This window comes from Polyodon spathula, chromosome 6 (assembly GCF_017654505.1).
Source record: "Polyodon spathula isolate WHYD16114869_AA chromosome 6, ASM1765450v1, whole genome shotgun sequence".
NCBI classification, from domain to species: domain Eukaryota; kingdom Metazoa; phylum Chordata; class Actinopteri; order Acipenseriformes; family Polyodontidae; genus Polyodon; species Polyodon spathula.
Genome location: NC_054539.1, coordinates 28,783,934 through 28,801,733, shown reverse-complemented (window position 1 = coordinate 28,801,733; position 17,800 = coordinate 28,783,934). Strand labels below are relative to the sequence as shown.

Here is a 17,800-nt window from a genome sequence, read left to right as displayed (position 1 = left end):
AAAGTTAGCAAAAAGAATCCTACACAGTGCTTATGTATTTAAGTTATGACTTAACCTTGCCTTAATCAATGAATGGATAATCAAAATGTAACTCTATACTGTATTTTGCAGCTTAGTCAGGGACTAAGAAGAAACTTAGACACAGACGAGAAGTGTCTTCATAGCAAAAAACACAATTGCGACATTTACTGTCGAAATGTTTCACTGAATATTTTATAGTATTTAAAGCTATAGATCCTTCCATATGGAAGCATTAAAAACAATTTCAGTGTACAGGCTTTCAAACCTAATTCAACTTCTAAAAGGAAAGAAAGTGTATTCATCTTTGATATGACACACTGGAATGCTGACTGGAGGTTTTCTTCTAAAGCATAGCATTCCCTAGTTGAATGATGTTACAGGTAGCATCTACTGGCACACTGGCATACTAACTTATTTATGTGCTCATACTTAGGACAGTTTTCTTAAGTGCTTATATTGGTGAGTGAAATTCCAGGATGTCTGATTTCCTTGGGTAGCAGGTACCGGTAAGATATGGTCCCTAGAAACATCTTTTATGCTGTCATCAAGGCTATGCAAAATTATTTAAGAAATCATACATATCCAAGGAATATTGGTTGCATTCTTTTGTTGGTTTTCCACATGTATCCAAGGTGGTGAATTCTTTAAATCCCCTCCAACCCCCAATAGACTACATAGTGAGTAAAAATACACTCTGCATAAACGTGTCCAAAAATATATAGAGTAGTTTTAAGCAGAAACTTTTTTCTACTGATAAATTCCTTCTGTGACTTAATGAATAAAATGCTCAGACATAGGCGCTTAACCCATGGTGCAGAAAAGGCATGTGTCCCCCGAAATTTGAATATGGTATTAAGAGAATGGGTCACATTTATAAACAATCTCAATAAATTCTCTCAACAGGACATATTGGTTTGACCCAAGGTCTGCTGAAAAAAACGTTGTTAAGTGAATATGAACTCGGCAGGTGGTCAGGAGAGACAACTCGACGAAATATTTAAGTGATAGAGCCTGTCGATGCGGGCCCTACCGTGTGGTAGATGACCACGACTGGAGTTATACATCCCGAGCCGTAGCCGAGGGCGCTAACGAAAGTCAAGGTCATCTACCACATGGTAGAGCCCGCATTGAGAGGGCTTTATCGCTATTAGAAAATGATTTATTAATTTATTTTCTCTTTAAAAAAAAAACTTGAAACCCTATATTTACCTTGAACTTCTGATATTTCGCTAGGTAACACTCCACTGAGGAAAATAGTCCCTAACATAATTAGAATAGAAAAACAACATACACATAGAGAAAACTTTATTGTTATTATTAAAATTATTGTTGTTGCTAACATAATTATTTATTGGGGTCTTACTCTTTCATATTATAATTAATCTGGACATGTACAATTGTTGAATAGTCCATGTAGTTTTAAGTCTGACTCGAAACTTGTTGTTGGAAGTGGGGCATCATTCAAGCTGGCAGGGAATGGATTGGTTGGTGCGGAAAGAACTGAAACAGGGTTGGGAGTTTGACTGGCTGGTTTTGAGGGAGGGTGTTGTTTGGATCCAGCCAATGACAGAATTGTGGACCAATCATGTCTTCCCGAATGCGAATTGAGTTCTCATTATGGTGTCCTGTCACAGTCATGATTTTGCTTGTCTCTAGACCAGTGTAAGAAAGTAGGTTTAAGTAACTTTTTATGTTATCAGATTAGTTGTATATTAGAATGTTAAGGGAAAAAGCCAGTATTTATGCGTGGATTGATTTTAAAATGTAATTCACGGTTAAGCACTTCAATGTTCCAGTGGGCATCTATGCAAAATAGAAGCCCGCTAAATCTGGAAGCTGATTGAAGTTCACACCTCAAGTTAGCTAAAAGAATATAATTATATATATATATAGATATATATATATATATATGGCTAAAATATCTTATGACCGAGCCAATATCTTATGGAAGAGCCATTAGTCAACTGTTTCAACCAATTATCATTGCCTTGTGGGGCTGCCATTTAGTGTTTCAACCTATTAGCACTAATCATTGCCATGCAATGGAGAGCGCTTGCTTTCTGAAAATCTCGTAACAGCTGGTTTTGCTGTGATAACTGAGCTGAGCAATCTCTGATGACAAAACGTGAAAAACATTCTCTGTAGCACACACCACTATATTTAAAGCAAAGCCGAGCAAGGAATATTTTTACTGTTAACATACATATGACATATATCTATCAATAAACAATCCATATGTACAAAATGTTCCAATCTTATTGTTTATATTTGTTTAGCACTTCCCTTTAATAAGCTGCATGTTGGAGTTATAGGTTCTGGACAGCACTGAGCAGATATGCCACTGGAACTGGCTCTGCCATGTGGTTCTACTTGTGTTTGTACTTTATAAATAGTCAGTTGGTAAATATTCTACATTTTATGCTGCACCTGCATAGTTTTGTGGGTTTACCATTACAAAAACAGTAACTTGAAAAAAGATTGAACAGTAAAAAGTTGGTTTCCCAGAGCTTCTTTGCAAAAAACTATTTTGCCTCGCTCCAATTGCTCTTTTTTATTTGTCCCCCCACACACTTTTAAGCAAAGTTAGGCGCCCATTCTCAAAGACAATTACATTCTCACTCTGCTCATTTTTTTAATAATTTAAAAAAAAAAAGTGTATTTTAGCTGCTCGTTTTTATCTTTATTTAATTTGTTCACCAGGGTAGTCCAACTGAGTCTGGCATGTCTCTCATTCAATGAAACCCCGGGTGGGCTCCCTTCATGGAAATCTGGGCTATAGCTTGGGAATTTCCTTTCCTTAGAGAAGTTCAACAATATGAATGCACTATTTAATCTTGAGGTTTCATATCATACTCTGACAAGAAACCTGAGACAATTAAACAGTTTCAAGAAGAACACAGACATATCCAGAGAACTAACAATTGTGGAGAAGCAACAGTATCCTAGACATAAAGCAACTGCACACTCTTAACTCTTACAGCACTGAGGGATTGGTTTGATCAACCTATACCCTGGGGTCACCGGATAACCTTGAATATGTGGTTGATGTAATCCAGGGTGATTTCCACCTGTTGTAAAATGCTAAAAACAATCCAGGTAGCTTATCACTGTGAGGTAAAGGTTGACCAAATCACCCCCTCAGAAAATAAAAATGAAAAATACATGATTTTAATAAGTTTAGGTGAATTTGATTTCAATGTGATTGAATGTTTTACCACTGTTAAACATGGGTCTGCCAGTATTTCCAAAATTACATCAACACAAGTGAAAAAAGCAGCAAAATGCTAAGTAATCAGATTTTATTTCTTCATGGAGTTTTTGGAAGGGATAGTGAGCAAAAGTCAATTGTTATTAAATATGGGACATATCATATTACATGTCAAAGTCTAAGCTTCTTGGTAGAGTTTCTAGATTCTAGCTTGGATGAATTTTCTTTCAGCACTGATGTCAGCAGACCTATCAGAGGACTATTTCTTGCTGGGATAGTTTTTTTTTTTAAAAAGGTCAACTCAGTTACTTTTGTGTGGTGGAAGAAGGTGGTAGGCAGCATATTTATGACTGCATGAACTATAATTTATTTATTTATTCACAATTTTCCCTCACCAGGATAGCCTCATGAGATGTAACATTTTGTTTTAGTGTTGATCCCATGGGACAGCAAGCATACATTTAGTACACTATGCATAACATTATAGCAATAGCATGACTTATAATACAAACAACAGTAATACAAAGAATACATTAGATGTCTGTTCTTTAAAATGACTACAACCAGCATATACTTGTGTCTAACATTTTTCTCCAAGTATTCCATGATGGCCATTGTTTTTAGTAGATCTGGTAACTTAAGCATAATTAAAATGTACAGTTGTTGAACAGGGCTTCCAATGGCATGGAATGTACTTACTGGCGTAATGTTCCAAAATGTATTTAGGACCATATCTGACATTATACTTAATTTTAAATACAAGAATACACTAACGAGACACCCAGTGATAGATAATGCCACCATTTCAATCTATTAAATAAACCCCAATGTATTTTACTATCTCTATAGCATAGGGCCTTTGAATACCCACCTAATCTGACTCTGATTTTATGAAAAGTCTGATATTACACAGTCTTTGTATAACACTGCACATATTTTCAGATCATTAACTTTCTAGCTTTTTTCTGTTTATTTCCATTTTTATATACTTTCTGAAGTGTCTGAAATAATATTTTCTAGGCAGCTTGTCCTACTGAGGGCTATAGGCTGGTTCAGCTGCAGGCTGCTTTTTGACAGGTGCCTGACAATTGGGCTATTGGTCTGGCAGTATGCCAAGCAAGCTTGGAACAACCCAGGGGACAGCCGCTCACCTGATTACTGAGGAGAGTGAGCCCCAGAGCCCCAGAAACTCACCATATCATAGGGTCAGGTTCAGATCTTAACCCAGTTGGCAGTTCTGGGGTGTATACTGGTATTGGATGTGTTGGGTCAATAATATACTAATACAACAGTATATTGAGCCAAAGCACAAGCTGCAATTTTGTAGTCTGTGTTAATGGAGAGCAGATCATCCTAATTCATATATTTAGTGCCTTTTCATAAGCAAAATAACTATGAACTTAAAGGCAAATATATTTAACTAAAACAGTAAGTTTGTTCATTATAGATATAGATACAAAAAGGTGCAGGATTGAAAGGCCACTTTTTTCCTTGCATGTAGGCAACTAAAAGACATCCATCCTGAATTATGTCAAAATGAAGTGGGGTTTGTTAGTTCAGTTCAGTAGTCAATAATCAGTACCTTGTTTGTGGGAGGATCTAATAAACCATTAAAGTAATGTCCAAATAAACATTGTGTGTACTATTGATGAAGTTAAACTGAAGAAAAACCAATGAAGTTAAAACAAGTGTTACTTGCATGGTATCTGCTTAATCACTGTTTTTATTTTTAATATTTTAATATTCGATGTCTATGTATTTATGAATCCCATTAAGCTGTGATGCCATTGGTCTGGTAAAAACATGAAATTATTAGACAATTTCTCATGGTTTGTAATAATCTTGTAATTTATTTGTTTCACAACAGGGTTTTACCTACCTCCACCAAATGAAACTGGCTGTTTACCATGTGACTGTCATTCTGTCGGCTCCATTCACAAGATCTGCAGTGGTGGCACTGGCCATTGCATTTGTAAGGATGCTTCATTAACAGGATGGAGGTGTGACCAGTGCAAGGAGCTTTTCTTTGGGTTCAACTCTGGCACTGGGAGGCAAGTATATACCAAAAGTAAAGTTATTACAAATGATTGCAGGTTGCCTGAGATGCAAGATCTCTTGTTCACTGGTATCCTCTCAGCAGAGAATAACATTGTTAAGGAAACACAGAGCTGAATCAGGATCACATTGAAATATTCATTAACAGTATTTATTGGGTAACATTTTTTTTTTTTGACTTCTATTCACATTTTACATTTTCCTAAATCTAGCAAAGGACAGGTAATGCCATTATTGTCTGAAAAATAAAACATTAATGTGAAAACTGAACTATAGATTAAGGAGCACCCCAATGTTATATTGACAGGAATAAATCCCTTGAAACCACATCTAGAAAGTTACAATTAAGTTAGCAGATTTTTGGGGGATTGATTCACTATTTTTTATTGTTTTTAAATGTTGGCTACTACGTATGTTAGTTATTTTGAGGAAATGGAATATTCCAGTTTTCGATAATGCACCCTAAATGCTGTAGGGGTGGAGTTTAAATAGATTAGTTTCTGCAGCTAAGATCATCATAATTGTCAGTCACCTTGACATAGGCTGCTCTTTGTATAGATATATCAGGAAATATAGTAATACTACTATCCATTTAGAAGGTTCCTGCACTAAATAACTGCTTTTTTATATCAGCAATATGACTGGTGAACATCACAAATTGTTAATCTATACAATTCTTGACAGATTACTATTTATAAAATCCATTTACCAACTAAGGCTTTCTCATAAGAATGAAAAATGAACATTTTAAATTGATTACGAGGGAAGCCTTAACTGCGTATAGAGATTCAACACAATTTCTTTATCTGAATATTATAAACCCATGTAGCCTCACAAAATCAATATTGTAATGCATCTTAGTTTGTTTGTTTACATTTTAGGTCAAAATCTTGAGTGTTCTCATAAAAGCTGTATTAAGTATGTTACTTCATGATGATAAATGTTCAGTGGTTAAAGTCAGATTTTGAAGTAAATTAGCTATACCCCATTAACCTTGAAAATAACTAACACAGGAATTCCAATGCTTATAATTTTGTATGTTTCATAATTTCATTATCATAATAACAATAATCAATAACTATTAATTAATATATATATATATATATATATATATATATATATATATATATATATATATATATATATATATACACACACACACACACACACACACACACACACACACACACACACACACACACACACACACTATTATTCAATAACAGACACACAAGAGAAATAAGGGCAAATAGTAAAAAGTACAAACACATTCAAAGTAAAGTGAAAGCATGAATTATATTGTGGTTATATTGTGCTACATTATATTCGTTCGCCTACTGCAGCCATGCACATATCCAGGTTTTGATTTTCACAGGTCATATATATTTTTTCTGCTTCATATATTTTTGGTTTGATTGCTAAACTTTAATGTGAACAACTGCTGGACTCAGTCCTTTTGCACATAGGAAGCAAACTATACAAGGTAACCTGACTCGGAAGTAAATATTTTGTGCATAATATAGTTCATATTCTGTGGAAACAAGTAGAGCAAAAAAAAAATTGTCTTTGGGAACTACATTAGGGTTACCAGATATCCCATGAAAACTGGGATTGTCACAGTTTCAGCCTTAATTTGTAAGTCCCGGTTGAAACAGTAAAATTGTTAATCGTCCTGGTTTTGCTATTGTATTTATTTAGTTTTATTTTTAAGTACAAAACTGCATCAGTGTGCTCAACAAGTTAGTAGCAGAGTAATGTATTATGCTGTGTTAGCACCATTCAAAAATAAAATAAACAGTTATATAGATTATTTGTTTAATCGTTTTGCTTATGTCTATACCATATGTTTAAATGGTATAGCTGATCTATTTTTTTTAAATCTGGCTTTTTGTACATTTAACATGTTGTAGATTACAATATAAAGAAAATAACTAGTTGTTATGATCTGCAATAAATTCACCCGATGTTTAATTTTTTAACTATTATTGTGTGGTTATATACTGTTATTTTAATGGCGTCTGTGAATTGAAGAAGAAAAAAATCCCAGTTTTTGTGGAAATCTGGACAGTGCAAGAAACTGAAGCTTTGACAGAAATTTGGTCAGATACCAAAATCCAGGACGAAGTGGAGAAAAATATAAATTGTAAAATATACCGGTATTTAGTCTTTTCTTAAAATGCCTGATTTAATAGCGACAGTAGGAGAACCATGCAGAATTACGTAATTCTCCTGCTGTAGGCATTCAGTGCATGTATTCATTAAATTAGCCAAATGCTCCCCCAGTGCTTTCTTCCACAGCAATATGTAAGAATCTAAAACATGCCATATATTAAAAAAAAAAAAAAAAAAAAAACAGAGCAATACAGCAATAGCTGCCATCTTTCAATATGCCTTGCAGGATATTGTAATCATCTGGATCACACACATTATAAACCAACCAAAATTTGAAAAGGACCAAAAAAAACCCCAAAAAACTTAAATACACATCCTAAAGAACCTGGTCCCTTTCCTCGCAGATAAGTGTGAAAGGCAAGCACATTGATGCATCTTTTCAAACGAAACGAACCAGACCCAGTGTGAATGCAGCCTAAGAAAGCCAACAGCTTATTGGAGAGAAGCAATTAGCTGTTTTAATTAGACTGGAAATTTGAACTTTCACAACCTCAAAAAGTGTGCTATATGTAACTAGTAGTTATCTGTTTTACTATTGAGGCACAAGTCTCAAATTCAATATTGTTTGTGATAAAATGTTTACTTTTGATTTTATATGATTTAAACCATTTCCATGTAAAGTACTGAGAAACAAAATACATTTCAACTTCTAGACTGCTGCAGTTTCTATAAGTCTCTCCTTGTTTTGTTTTTTTTAAGGGTAACAGCAGTTTCTGACACACTATGCTTAGCCTGAGAAGAACCTTAGCTGACAGCACATTTGCAACTAATTAGGCAGCTTTAGCTTTTATCAGCCATTTGAAGGGTGTTAAATGGCTGCCCCCGAGATTCCCTAATGCAAGGTCCATGGAGGTTATTTACATGAACTCGCATAAGGACTGAGAAAACTGTCCGGTTCATCAGAAATATCTGTGAATTGGTCCATGTAGAGGGCCTGGTTCAAAAGTTACACAAAGGGGAAGATATTGGCCTGTAACAGTCATCTGAAAGACTGGTGAACTTAGGCACAAAGACATTTTTTTTAATATGGGCCTTATTATCCTCATGCATTCCTAGTCAAAATAATACTTGGTTATGGGCTAATAAACATTTTCATACAGTATTAATGTAACAACTGTAGATTGTTTAACTTTTTTTCACTTTGAATTTGGCGAATCCCATTTACCTTGTTATATTACTGTAAATTCTTAATGTGCAGCAGGTATTAGGACTACTTTTAGGGCAGGATTCTCAAAAAACAGTGTTCTTGTATCAAATTCATATGGTAACAAGCGATTTAGTAGCAAGTGATTTTCAAACCAAATGTGTTAGTTAAATCAATCTGTTCATGCTTTGAAATTGAATTGATTATGTCGTTAATGAATGCATTTCTCGTTAAAAAGCTTAATTGTCGCAGGTCACCTACATCACTTCCTGTCTCAACGACTAGATAAGGGGAACTCGTTAATGAAAATGCATGTTAATGAGATCAAGAAAAGTGAATGGAAACGTAATTCACTGTTATGGAAACTACTAGCGTACAGGGAGACAACTCTCTCACCAGAGAGCAGCAGCCAAATGGAAATAAAAAAAATTATGGGAATATCTGTGTTGTGTATAATTTATAAAAATAATTTAAAATTATGCATTTTTTCATGCAGAATGTACATTTATTTAGAACACTGCACATATAAAAGGCGTGTGGGTAAAAATCGGACGGCACGGATTAAAAAATGTAATCAAATTAAACCCCATTAGTCTTTTACCCTCTTTCGGGGGGTGGGGGGGAGGGGGTATTTTGTCACAGCTTATTATATACAACTCTTTTAATGTGCATTTTGCAATAAAAAGAAAAATATACTGTAAGCATGTATATTGGTTGGAATTTATTTTCTTATGATGACATCTACTTTTGTCTGTATTTTACAGTATGTACGATTGTAGGCTATAAATAAATTAGTTTGAGGTTCTGTTTGTGTTTGTAGTTGTTAGCTATATTATATATGTATACAATATATGTAACACTTCATTATATATTTATTAAGCTTTTAAAATTACGATGAACTCCCTACCTTCATTGTCCTGTGAATCTTCTAATTATGCATTTTCTCTGGTACTCTTTGCTCGCCTCTGCGATAAATAAACTCAACATGATTAGAAGTAGCCACTGAACACTTACAGTATTGTTAGAACATTTTACATGCATACAAACGTGTGTAGGTGAAAGTGTATACTGTACATAAAGTGTGGGGGGAGTCTGACAACATTAAATACCTTTAGGCAAATTCCATGTCAATGATCTTGATCACATTCCAAGTGGATCTGTATGCCTGTGTACACATGTTCTTCGTTCTTGTGTGGATTATACCTAGGTGCAAATCCGCAATCACCTAAATAACCTTTATTGTAATATCTAATGTGCCATTTTCTATACCAAGATTTCAGTTGTATAATTTAAATAAAATTTACAGTAGAGGTCAGCTGTCGTATAATGGACATATTCAGAATTCAAATAAGCTACAGTGCATTGATAATTTCTTGGTAGTAACATTACACTTAATAACGGTATATAATTTTAGCAATACAACAAACATTCCATAAAGTTACAAATCTTTAAAACAAGTGAATAAATCTTATTCATAACCACAAGTGTAGTAAAGGCTAAAATATTTTCATAACTAAACTCTCTCTCTCTGTATTGTCAGCCATAGTCTGTTAAATTTCTGTTTCAAAGTGAGTTATATACTGTTTTGTTAATTAAAACCCTCCTTTTTCAAGTGCAAATTAACTCCTGATAAATTATGGCAATTAACACGGATTTGCTTTTAAATTCTGCTGCGAACAAAAAAAATAGTAGCAAGAAGCACTGCTCGTTAAGATATTAACATTTCGTAAATCAACATTATTTCGTAAATCACATTAGGATGATTCTTTAATAATAATACAGGCTAAACGACCACTTGAAAATGCCTATATCAATGCTACATACCGATTTCTTGTTTAACACTGGAGTATTCTGCTGTATATAGTGTGTTATGTTTCTTTTGTTAGCATGCAAGAGATATGATTTATGCAAGGGGTGCATATTATAATACATTATAAAATATGTATTGTCATTGTTTAGTGGTTGTTCTGTCATTATTATTATTATTATTATTATTATTATTATTATTATTATTATTATTATTATTATTATTATTATTATTTTTATTATTATTATTATTATTATCAATGCGGACCAAAATAAATCTGATGGTCCTCATATGAGAACTGATCAATATTTTTTTTTTATTTGAACCTCTTGAATATAACCAAAATAAGTACTGTGAAAATGTCTGTAAATATATAAAGCTTCACTATTAGAGTATAATGGGAATACTTTCAATATGGGACATTGAGCTTGGAGTTTGCCTTTTCCTTCCCAGGTGTAGAGAGTGTGATTGTGACTCAGCGGGAAGCTTCAACGGTACCTGTCACCCGATTACTGGGCAATGTTTCTGCAAACAGTTCGTAACTGGTTTAAAATGTAATGCTTGTGTGCCAGAAGCCAGTCAACTTAAAGCTAATAACCATTTGGGATGCAGTAAAAGTAAGTATAGACATTTTAAATGATTTATTATCTATTAACTGGAGTTCATTGTTACAGTGCAATCCATTACCAATCCATGTATGGTTAATTTTTAACTGTATTCATACCCCCACACGTACATTTTATTTATTGCATTTGTTGTGTTAAATTCCCTATTGCTATTTGTATGTCTGTATTTAATACTATTCCATCTAAAACATACCTAGTTCATTATTATATACACAATTTTATGGGCCAGTAACAGTATATATTTGTTATAGATTTATTCATATTGCTCATAAGGTCAGGAAATAAATCTGTTCACTTTTACTTAAAATACCACTGTGGACTTTACGTCTTTGAACCCAAAATCTAGTCATTCACTTTCAGCTTAGTACCAGAATGAAAGGGTCTGGTAAAGGGGCTCAAGCACCTGGAGCTGCACCCTGCTTCTCTTCATGAGTGTCACCATTAATCTTAGTGCATTTATCATAGATTATAACAGCTGTCCTGTTTGTTAAGTGTCTTCCCACTGATAAAATGTAAAATTAGCTTATGTGCAACAAACATCTGCTTTTACGATGATAAAATTGAATATAAGGCCGGAGTGAAAGAAAACAGTGGCATTTTGGCATTGAAAATTGTATGGCTATTAATGCCTGTGGTTTAGAAAAGATGGCTAATGTTTCCAGCTGTTGCTCCACAAATCTGTTTTATTAAGTTAGCATGTTTATGCATATAATATATATTTCAAGCTTTATTGTTAATCAGTATGGTATGTTTATAAATGTCTTAACCTTGTAGCAGTGTTTCCTTTAGAACAATTTACTTGTTACTGATTTGATGAAACAATAATACTTATATATATATATATATATATATATATATATATATATATATATATATTCGGTTTAGTCCATCTCAGCAGCCACCTCCTACTGCACAGATTGTCAGTTCAACCTTCATCAGCCTGTTTTGGAGACCTCCTGATTCCCCCAACACGAATATACTAAAATATAGGTTATACAGAGAAGATGCAGAGATTTATGCTGTCGAGGATCAATATCCATTTGGTATGTTAGTACTATATACTAGATTTGTATTGAATGTTTCACTTACCATTCAGTGTATTTTAATTTATGTGTTGTTGTTCATGAACTGATTGATATATAATTGTTTGCTCTGTTGTTAAAGTTGCAGCGTGCCAAATACTTGGTGTCAGCTACAATCATCTGAGCATTCTGTTTAATCAGAAAGTAGCCCCTGTTATATTGCTACCATTTTACAGAAAGCTCCTACAGAGCTTAGAATTTTCTCAAGGAAGGTATACGTACGGCTTTTGTTTCCCTATCCAGTACGAAATGTAACCATTACCTGATGGGTATTTATCCTTAAAGACCATGAAAATCTGAATACATATGCCAAAGCTGATCACAGTTCCTGTGACGCAGTCGCACCTGCCAACAAGGCATAAAAGGACTGCTGACACAAACATCATCATCCTTTCATTTCCCTTTCACTAACCTGAGAAAGATCTACGTACAGATAAGTTTCACTTATATCTGATTTGATCTGATTTAGCTTGTGTTTTACACTTAATGCGATTAATTACATGCTTTTGGTAATTACTAATTACACGTTTGTGAAGTCAGACGTGTTTTTTTCGTTTAGTCCCTTAGCGCCCTTGTGCCCAGCACAAAGCCAGTGGCTACTGTATTTCTCTCTTAAGCTGCTAGCTTCTGTGAAGCTTAAAAAAAAAAAAAAAATTATTGTAAAAATAATATTAAAATAACGATAACTGTTTAGCTACTGTATTGTGAAATTTCAGTTTTTTTCCACAGAAATACTAAACACAGACACACGCTTAGGGTCAAGCTGCTTGCAGTTGTTCTCTTAGTGCCTCGTTGTCACAAAACCTGCTCCTGTCCCTGCCGGAACTTTTGTACAAGAACGAGGTTACCTCTTTTTATGTGCATCTTTTTCTAAGAACACACTGGAGAAGCGAGTGTCTCGCAGCTCAGTAGAGTGATCTTCATCCATTCCACCTGGACAAGGCTCTCCCCAATTCTCAGCTCAGAAAGAGAGGATTTATCCTCCCCTGAGGGCTTGGTGCCAAGAGGGAGCAGGAGATCTTCATGTAGGAGACTACCTTTGCGGTCCTTCTCATCTTCTTCTCCTTCTTCTTCTCCTCCTGCTTATCCTCCTATGAAGAGATAGAGAAAGAGCCACCAGTCTCATAAATTAGAGAGCTCTGATCAACTGGATAAGCTCTGGGAGGTGGTATTCAAACAGGACAATATATTAGCAGAGATACTGCACGAGAGCACTGCTTCACTGCTTCACCTGCACCCTCTATTCTTTTAGAGCAACAGAGAGTAGTACACACAGAATGGCAGCAAGAAGATCTGCTGTCTATAGCTGCCTCAGAGGAGATGGCCAATCAAGAGTTCTCTTCTGAGGAGGGAGACTCAGGTAGTGCAACACCAGTAGTGCAGATGTCATTATCAGCAGAGCTTATGCTGCTGAATAATAATTTTTGAGGTCCATTCATCCTAGGGTTACCCTGCTACAGCACCTGCTGTTTCACATTCCATGGGAATGCTGTACAGCTTGCATGAGGCAAGAAGCTTGGCTTGTCTAATTTTCCTCCAGTGGATGCTGATATTACATCACTGGTACAAGCCACAAAGCTAGTGCTCTTGAATAAAGATGCTACCTGCCCAAATAAACAGTGCAGGATTTCTGAGACGATCCTTAAAGGGGCTTACTCAGCCAGTGCGATCACCGCACGATTGGGTAATTACAATAGCATCTTGGTAGCCTAACAGAACGGTTTGTTAAAGGCTCTCTCCTGACCCACAGACCCATACCACAGCAGCTCGAGGACATGCTCTGTATTTCAAAGTTGAACAGGCAGGCAGTGGGCAGGAACCTTGCTGCTTTAGTAGCCACAAGAAGGCAACTCTGGCTGTCTCAAGCACATAGTTGATGGGGACAAAGCACCATTTCTGGATTCTCCTATTACTCCAGGATACACTTTTGGTCTTGCAGTAGGTGCTATAGAACTCTCACCGGGCTCTGGAATCTACAAGAGAACTGCTACATCTGGTCCCCCTGTGGCCTCCTCCAGGATGTGGACCGGCAAAAAAATGGCGAGCAAGGTTCCAGCAGCCTCAGTGACCGAAGGCAACAGCCAGAGGGGGTTTTCACAACCGACCCATGGCTGTTCAAAGGGGAAACTTAAATAAGTTTTGCTGCCAAGCGCAAAGACAAAAGCCTCAGGCTAAGCCACAAGCAGAGCAGCAGCCCTAGCAATTTGCTGCCATAGGCCCAGGGCCCCTTTTCAAGGAGTCCCCGGGATACTGGCTTCAATACACCACGGACACCTGGGTGTTCAGTACTCTACAGACTGGCTATTCTCTGCAATTCAGAAATGGTCCCCCTCCCTTTTGGGGTGTGACTACAACGTTAGTCACAGACCCGTGAGATGCGATGGTGTTGTCTGAAGAGGTGACAGCCCTGCTACAAAAGCAGGCTATTTGCACAGTTCACCCTCTTCATTGGGAAGAAGGGTTTTACACAAGGTACTTCCTAGTGCCCAAGTGTGATGGTGGCCTCAGACCAATCCTCGATCTAAGACAGGACAACCTGTATCTGAGTTGACAGATATTCAAAATGTTGACTATACAGCAGTTGTTGCAGCCATTAAGGCCAGATGACCAGTTCACCATGGTGGACTTGAAATACGCATATTTTCACATCCCCATAAGACCAGGGCACAGGAGGTACCTGAGGTTCGCTTTCGAAGGGACAGCTTATGAGTTCCATGTACTGCCATTCAGCCTCTCTCTAACTCCCCATGTCTTTTCAAGGTGCATGTAAGCTATCCTGGCCCCATTGAGAGTCAAAGGCATCAGAGTGCTCAATTACTTGGACAGGCTCATTTGTGCTCAGTGTCCAGTGCAGGCAGTGGCTCACACGGAACTCGTCACCGACTTCCTTCATTGGTTGGGTCTGTTGGTGTCAACAAAGAGCCAGCTCACACCCTCGCAGACAGCCTTCTATTTGGGAGTGCATCTGGATTCCAGGCCCATGCTGTCCACTCTGTCGGAGAACAGAATGCAGAGAATAGCCGCTTGTCTGAAGCTTTTTCAGCTCAGCAAAAAGCTGACAGTAGTGATGTTTCAGAGGCTTCTGGGTTTGATGACAGCAGCTTCCCAGACCCTTTATTTGGGTCTTCTGCATATGCGTGCTCTCTAAGCTTGGTTCAACAGCAGGGTTTTTCAGACTACACTGAGTAACACTGAGCCTGTTGACGGTGTCTCGGCAGGCGCTTTCCTGGTGGATACAGCCTACTCATCTGTGCTTTGGTTAACCCTTGCATCATAAACATAGTGATTCCTAATGGGGTTCCTAATGGTAACGCGCAAGATAGCCTTGGCTTAGCCTTGTGGCATTCTGCAATATTGCCTTGCGACAACTTTGGTATTCATACCCATTAGGTAATGGTTAAATTTCGTACATGACAGGGAACAATAAGTTATTATCATAACCCTGGTCCTCTGAAATAGAAATGTAACCATTAACCTTCAAGGGTGCTGCGTTATTATTGCAGCAGTCTTGGAGGAAAAATGATGATGATGTTTGTGTCAGCCCTTGGGGGCGGGTGTGACTGTGTCACAGGAACTGTGTGCAGCTTTGTCATATCTATTTAGGGTTTAATGGTCTTTAAGGAAAAATACCAATTAGGTAATGGTTACATTTCTATTTCAGGGAATATTTTCTGTGTTTTACCCCAATTGTCCTACTCTCCTTTAAAAATGAAATTGGTACCTGTTAAGCCATTTGTGTATTTCAATCACAACTGAGAAACGTTATTTTTTTTCAGAAAAACAACTGTGGGCTTTTAAATCGTAAGTCTTACTTTTTCATTTAAAAGCAGAAGCGACTCATCTTTATGAATGTAAATACAGTTATGCATAATGATTGTAATAAAGTATGTCCAGCATAAAATACTTTATTTTTCATTGAAGCTGTAATAATGATTAGTTGCTTATTGACATGTTGTGGTCTCGTTTGTACGTTCTGCTTGTAAATTTAAAAAACAAATAAAGGCTTGGCCAATTTAAAGCCCAGTTAGTTTTTTCACAGACAAAAAAAAAAAAAAAAAAAAAAACTTTTAAATGAAATACATTTTACTATCAACATGTTTCTCATTTGTGATATTTGTTTGCGATACATAAATGGCTCAACAGGTATCTATTGAATTCTTAAAGGAAAGTATAAAAGGCAGGGTAAAACACCGGAAATCAGAAGTCCTAGGTATAAGATATATCAATTTTGTTCTACAGTATATTGGTTGTGTGTTATATATGAGGTATGTGATATACTCAGGGTCTGTTTTTTATAGTACATTTGAGCTCTTTCATGAGAACTGCTAAATTGCCATTAAACTTGGTATGGGTATTTCTTGGCAGAAATGATTGATGGTGTCAAAGTCTATGTCATGGTGATTTACTTATGGATGGCTTCCGTTTTATAAGGGCAGTGTAATTGGTAAACCTTTTTTATACAGTACACAGTGTAACACAAATGTTAATTTTAAAGTCATTTTAACAATGAGTATCAGTAACTACAGTCCACATATTAATATTTTATATTACTATCTTTTAATATATATTTTAATAGGTTCCAAAGTCTTCAATGATACTGAATTGTCACCATACACAGTTTATTCCTATTACATCGTGGCAAGCAACGTTCATGGTCTGACGAGGAGTTCAACAGTTAGCTACAGAACTATGTCTGGTATACCCATTGGAGATCTTCACTTAAATCTCATTGGTTCTGCTGGATCACAGACAGCTTCCTTCAACTGGACATCTTCATTGAATACATCAGGACCAATTGAGAAATACGTGTTGTCCTCCATCACTTTAGGTGACCCTGAGGCTCGTGTTCACTACCAGGGGCATCAGACCTCTGTTAATGTCACTGAATTGGCACCCTTTACCAGATACAACTTCTCTCTGAAGGCTTGTACCAGTGGTGGCTGTGCTGAGGGAAGGCCGATAACATTTTTGACTGCCCAAATCCCACCAGAAGGACAAGCTCCACCAAGGATAAAAAATATAAGTTCTGCGGAGCTCTACGTTGAATGGGACCCACCTGTAGAGCCGAATGGTAAACCATTTTGCAATATTATATATATTTCTGAGTCCATTACTGTGATTTAATAATTTCAGTGATACATATTGTGTTGAAGAGATTTTAGCTTCTCAGGCTGAGTAAAAGAGACCAGGCCAATCGTGATGTCAGTATGTATCCATACACTATTGTCATTATTTGTACAGTATCATTGACATATCCACCTTGAGTCCAAGAGCAAAAGTAGATCGAGGCAAAAACAGAAGCAAAATCTTGAGGGAGAGAAAGAGAACAGTATTCTGTCAGAGTAGGCAGGGAATAAAAGATCACAGTGTGCTATCAAGAGTGGCTGTCAAAAAAAGGAAGCAGGACTTAAAAGTAAGTTTGACACGAATAAGGCAAGAACAAGGATCAGAGCCTGGCTTTGGGAGCTGCAAAGGCTTTTAATTACACCCAGCAAAGTTTTAAAGTGATAGCTACGATTTTTAAAACCCTATAATGTAATTAATTAGCATCAATATCTATTATAATATATATATATATATATATATATATATATATATATATATATATATATATATATATATATATATATATATATATATACACACACATACAATTTATGTTGAAAAGTTAAAAAGACACCTGTT

General features: G+C 36.1%; 1 protein-coding gene across 1 annotated transcript in view; it reads left to right on the top strand.

The window, feature by feature from the left end:
- Positions 1-17,800, top strand: part of ush2a (Usher syndrome 2A (autosomal recessive, mild)) — a 378,004-nt gene that overhangs the window by 81,666 nt on the left and 278,538 nt on the right. The window contains exons 15-18 of the mRNA XM_041252711.1: positions 5,097-5,280; positions 10,861-11,028; positions 11,919-12,076; positions 16,692-17,186. Of these exons, the coding sequence (XP_041108645.1) occupies positions 5,097-5,280; positions 10,861-11,028; positions 11,919-12,076; positions 16,692-17,186 (1,005 nt within the window). The remainder of the gene's footprint in view (positions 1-5,096; positions 5,281-10,860; positions 11,029-11,918; positions 12,077-16,691; positions 17,187-17,800) is intronic.